General features: G+C 46.1%; 1 protein-coding gene across 2 annotated transcripts in view; it reads left to right on the top strand.

Annotated features, from left to right (window-relative positions):
• Nucleotides 1-5,272, top strand: part of pigs (phosphatidylinositol glycan anchor biosynthesis, class S) — a 51,201-nt gene extending 45,929 nt beyond the window's left edge. The window contains exons 10-11 of one of the 2 annotated variants that reach the window (XM_038814751.1): nt 2,029-2,242; nt 3,955-5,272. In XM_038814751.1, the coding sequence (XP_038670679.1) occupies nt 2,029-2,242; nt 3,955-4,218 (478 nt within the window). In that variant the 3' untranslated portion in view covers nt 4,219-5,272. The remainder of the gene's footprint in view (nt 1-2,028; nt 2,243-3,954) is intronic. The other variant, XM_038814752.1, reaches the window with a different exon arrangement.
• The last annotated feature ends 728 nt before the right edge of the window (nt 5,273-6,000 follow it).

Raw genomic sequence — 6,000 nt, forward strand, 5'->3', positions numbered from 1 at the left:
GTCCTCAGCGCCGTAGGCAGCAATGCTAACCACTGTGCCACCGTGCTGCCCTAAATTGTTCTAAGTTTAACAATTATTCATGAATCCAATATGAAATTTTGGAGAATTTCCTTCATTCAGAGAGTGGTAGCGTGTGCACCTCTACCACAGGGAGTGGTTGAGGCAAAGACTGTAGAATTTGAAGAGATAGTACATAAGCACAGAAGGAGGAAAATAATAAATCCACTTCGGGAGGCGGGGTTATTGAATAATTTAAGCCGATAGGAGGCAGATAGATTCATGTTGGGGAAGGGAATCAAAGATTATCCAGGGAGGGGGTGTAGGCCACAATGGGTAAGGACAGCAGATTCCCCTCCCTAAAGAACATTAGTGAACCAGGTAGGGGGGGTTTCAACAATTGATAGTTTCATGGTCACCATTACTGAGACTAGCTTTATACTGCAGGTTAATCTATTGAATTTAAATTCCACCAGCTGCTGTGGTCATATCTGATATAATATACTCTGAGCATTTAGCTTGGATGTCTGTATTACTAGTCCAGTGACATAACTACAACACCGTCAACACTTAACTCAATATCCCACCAATATAATAAAATGACACACAAGCTGTGTAGATGAGGGTAGTGTAGTTGACGTAGTTTATATCGATTTCAGCAAAGCCTTTGACAAGGTCTCACATGGGAGACTTATATAGAAGGTAAATGCACATGGAGTACATGGTGATTTTACAAGGTGCATTCAAAATTGGCTGAGCTGTAGGAGGCAGAGGATGATGCCAGACGGCTGCTTTAGTGACTGGAAGCCAGTGTCCAGTGACGTACCACAAGGATCTGTGCTGGGTCCCCTATTATTCATCATTTATATAAACAACATGGATGACTATGTGGGGCGTAGGATCAGTAGGATGCAGATGACAAAAAGATTGGCTGGGTGGTTAACAGTGAGGTTGAGTGTCTTGTGGTACAGGATATAGATGGGATGGTCGAATGGGCAGGTAAGTGGCAGATGGAATTTAAGCCTGAAAAGTGTGAGGTGATGCACTTTGGAAGGAGTCATTTGACAAGGAAGTATTCAATGAATGGCACCACACTGGGATGTTCTGAGGAACAAAGGGATCTTGGCGTGTTTGTCCATAGATCCCTGAAGGCCGGACGACAGGTTAATAGGGTGGTGAAAAGGCATATGGGACACTTTATCAATCAAGGCATAGATTACAAGGGAAGGGAGGTCATGTTGGAGTTGTATAGAACATTGGTGAGGCCATAACTGGAGTACTGTGTGTTGTTCTGATCGCCACATTATTAGAAGAATGTGATTGCTTAGGAGCCAGTGCAGAGGAGATTCACCAGGATGTTCCCTGGGATGGAACATTAAAGTTATGAAGAGAGGTTAGATAGGCTTGGATTGTTTTCGTTGGAGAATAGAAGACTGAGGTGTGACCAGATCGAAGTGTACATGATTATGAGGGGCATGAACAGGGTGAATAGGGAGCAGCTGTTTCTCTTTCTTGAAGGGTCAGTCACGAGGGGACACAAATGAGGGCCAGTAGGTTTGGGAAGGATGTGAGGAAAAACCTTTTACCCAGAGGGTGGTGACGGTCTGGAACGCACTGGCTGGGAGGGTGGTAGGGGCGGGTTGCCTCACATCCTTCAAAAAGTATCTGGATGAGCACTTGGCATGTCATAACATTCAAGGCCATGGTCAGTGCTGATAAGTGGGATTAGGTAGCCAGGTCAGGTGTTATTCATGTGTCAGTGCAGACTCAATGGGCTGAAGGACCTCTTCTGCACTCTGATTCAATGAGGAGCCAGGATGAGGTACTAAAATGCAGACTGCCTCCTCCACCTGACAGAGAATGACAGCACTGGTCTCATTAGCAGCGGCTAGAGTTTGCACGCGTCAGTGAGGCCTTTGTTTAATTTTAATGCACAACTGTCTGAACTCCTTGGTGTCTGGCCCTGCTGTGTCGAGATAATTCATTTCATTTGTTTGCTCTGTATTACTCTCTATCTCCCCATTTTCCCAGCAGGTTACTATTGGGTATTCAGAGAGTGCAGCCCCTTTCTGAATCCCTTGTCCAAAGTCCCGGGAACATGGTTGTCACTGACTGGGAGACTGACCGCTTGCTGTGGGTAAGGACAGTGGAGAACATTGCTACCGCAACAAACACGCTAACTTCCTTAGCCCAGCTCCTCGACGAGATCGGAAACATCGTGATCAATGACAACATCGCCTCTGAGGTGAGCTTCAGCCAAATAAACTTTTTTTGCAATTCAGATATTTTTCCTGCCAGTCTAGACGCATCATGTCTTGTTGGTATCAGTTCCACAGGTGCCTAACAAATTAAAGAATGCATCCAACACTAAAAGAAGGCATTTGGCTGGTATAGTCTGTTCACTGCAAGAGCAACCCACCTAGTCCAGCTTCCCCAACTTATCCCTGTAGGCCTGAACACTTTTCTCTTAATAATAGGGGCCTCACGGTAGCATGGTGGTTAGCATCAATGCTTCACAGCTCCAGGGTCCCAGGTTCGATTCCCGGCTGGGTCACTGTCTGTGTGGAGTCTGCACGTCCTCCCCGTGTGTGCGTGGGTTTCCTCCGGGTGCTCCGGTTTCCTCCCACAGTCTAAAAGATGTGCGGGTTAGGTGGATTGGCCATGCTAAATTGCCCGTAGTGTAAGGTTAATGGGGGGATTGTTGGGTTACGGGTATACGGGTTACGTGGGTTTAAGTAGGGTGATCATTGCTCGGCACAACATCGAGGGCCGAAGGGCCTGTTCTGTGCTGTACTGTTCTATGTTCTATGTTCTAATTGTCCAATATCCACGGCGGTAATGGTTAGCACTACTGCCTCACAGAGCCAGGGACCCAGGTTCAATTCCGACTTTGGGTAACTGTCTGTGTGGAGCTTGTACATTCTCCCCGTGTCTGTGTGGGTTTCCTCTGGGTGCTCCAGTCTCCTCCCACAGTCCAAAGATGTGTAGGTTAGGTGGATTGGCCATGCTAAATTGATCCTTAGTGTCCAGCGGTTAGGTGGAGTTATGGGGATTGGGCCAGGGAGTGGGCCTGGGTGAGGTGCTCTTTCAGAGGGTCGTGCAGACTTGATGGGTTGAATGGCCTCCTTCTGCACTGTAGGGATTTGATGATTGATCCCCCTTGAAAGCTACCATTGAATCTGCCTCCAGCAGGGATTGCATTCCAGATCCTTAACGCTCGCTGTAGTACCATCTGGTACCACACCCCAGCATCGACTGATTCTATGACAGTAAGTAACTTACGGCAGAGGGGATTTGCAGAATTCACCTCTCTTCATAATTTGAGTATTTTGCTGAATGTCAGTGGAGAAAGAGTCCTGTTGTGGAGATTGATCTCTCTGAAGGTGTCATGGCACAAGTCAGAAGAAGTGATTGAAGTGGGAGAGGATTTGCATGTTACCGCTCCTTTTCCAGCCAGAGGATCAGTGTATAGCTGCAAGGGGGAGGATTGGGAACGAATGGGAACAATTCCAAATGGGATAATAAATGATGATGGATTTGATGAAATAATGTGAAACCGTTCTGGCAGGAGTAACCAGTGGGTGCAGATTTAATGTAAGTTGCAAATGGATCAGAGAGGAGAGAAGGAGATTTCTTTATCAACAACCAGTTATTACAGTCTGGAAAGCACTGCTGGAAAGGGTACGGAGCAGGTTGAATAGCAGTCAAAAGGACATGTATTTGAAAAGGAAAGTTTTGCAGGGCTATGGGGAATATGCAGGGCTTTGGGATTAATTGGATAGCTCTTTTAAAGAAGCTGACATGGGGGCATTGAACTGAACAATCTCACTCTGCACCCTATGGTAGTGACTAGGCTGGGTTTATCCAAATTTTAGTGCCTCTTTTTCCTTTCCCAGCAGGATCTTTAGTTTGCTTGTTTTTTCATTCTTTTATCCAAGACACTCTCTCTCTTCACAGGTGTACAGCGCTGTGGCTTCTGTTCAGCGATCACTTCAGGAGCTGGAGGCTGGGAGACTGCTTCCAGCTTTCTTGGCCAGCAAAGAGGCCATCACCTCGTCTGAGAAAGCCTTTTTCGATCCATCTCTCCTCCATCTTCTGTATTTCCCAGATGATCAGAAGTTTGCCATTTACATCCCCTTGTTTCTGCCAATGTGTGTCCCCATTGTGCTGTCCTTGTTGAAGACCGGCAAGGATCTTAAATGGCGAAAGAAGGTGGATTGAGAAGAAGGTGCACTGATTCTGAGGAACTAACGGCTCCTCATGGACACAGGGCATCCCAATTATGAAAGAATATTGTTTCCGATTTTGTTCAGTTTAATTTATTGGGAGAAGTTGTCCTCTTTCCTGAATGCAATGGAATCATGATGTGATGGAGTTCCACGGATGCTTACAGTCCTCTAACCTCACTGTGCTACTGGGCAGCACGGTAGCACAGTGGTTAGCACAGTTGCTTCACAGCTCCAGGGTCCCAGGTTCGATTCCGGCTTGGGTCATTGTCTGTGCGGAATCTGCACATTCTCCCTGTGTCTGCGTGGGTTTCCTCCGGGTGCTCCAGTTTCCTCCCACAGTCCAAAGATGTGCAGGTTAGGTGGATTGGCCGTGATAAATTGCCCTTAGTGTCCAAATGGTAAGGTGGGGTTCGGGTGGAGGTGTGGGTAAAGGGTGGAGGTGTGGGCATGGGTAGGGTCCTCTTTCCAAGGGCCAGTGCAGACTCGATGGGCCGAATGGCTTCCTTCTGCACTTAATATACGATGCAGGTGGGCTACTCAACTACAGGAAGTATCTCAGCCAATTCAGATCCTATATGGCATAAGCTTGGCAATGTCTACAATTGCTTGTCCCCCAATCCCTGGCCAGAGATTAGGTCATTGACACCAGTCATGCATGGTATCAAGGGAGAGATTGACCAACTTCACACACAACAAATTATTTCCTTCTAATTGTTCTGTCTTGTTCCACAGAACATTTCTCTAGCCATAGGTCATCATTGCCTAGGTGTTTACTACAGTACCTGTGCTATTTCTGTGGCAAGTGTTGGTACTTTTGTTGTGCACACACCAGGCACAGCAGCCCACCTTCATACACTATGTGCAAGAAGATACTAGATATGAAGGTATGTTAAATGTCAGAATGTGTGTTTGTACTGCTTTTCCTACTGGATTCTGTGTTCAGTTGTTTCTCGGGGAAACTGCATCTTTGTTTATGTAGCTTTTCAGCCATTTGCTTAAATGTTCAGAAACTAATAAAAGAGGACACCAAGTTGGAGGTTAAATTATTTTCCTCGCGTATGGTTATTTCCTTTTCTCTTGGTCTATCTTCCCCCCCCCTCTTACTGTGTCTGTCCCCTGCCCCTCCCTCCCTCCCATCTCTGTCTCTACCCCATCTGTCTCACCATGTGTCTGTAGCTGTCACCTCTTACCATATGTGTAACTTGTCATTTCCTTTCTCACACACACACACACACTCGCAATTTTCTCTACTGCCCCTTTCTTTCCTCCTGAACACCTTTCCCCAACTCCCTGATGAGAGGTCTTTAATTAAGTGGGGTTATTACAAAGCAAATGTTATGTTCTATCTTTTAAGTACTGTTTAGTATTACTGTGTTCAATCAACTCATTACTAATGAATTCCTTGCTGCACGATGAGTAGAATTGTAGGATCTGAACACAGTAATTAGATTATAATCACAGAAGTATTAATTAAGATTTATAAAACAAAGCATAATATTTTAACTTGTATAAGACCTTAACTAGACTTCAGATAGAATACTGTGTCCAGTTTTAGTTTTCTCACATGGCAGGGGAGATAGTGTGGCTTTTGTATATCTGCAGAGGAAGGCCACGAGGCTAATTGGTAGCACAGTGGGTAGTACTGTTGTTTCACAGCGCCAGGGGCCCAGGTTCATTCCCGGCTTGGGTCACAGTCTGTGCGGAGTCTGCAGATTCTCCCCGTCTCTGCGTGGGTCTCCTCCGGGTGCTCCAGTTTCCTTCCACAAGTCCCGAA

This window comes from Scyliorhinus canicula, chromosome 12 (genome assembly GCF_902713615.1).
Source record: "Scyliorhinus canicula chromosome 12, sScyCan1.1, whole genome shotgun sequence".
Lineage (NCBI taxonomy): Eukaryota > Metazoa > Chordata > Chondrichthyes > Carcharhiniformes > Scyliorhinidae > Scyliorhinus > Scyliorhinus canicula.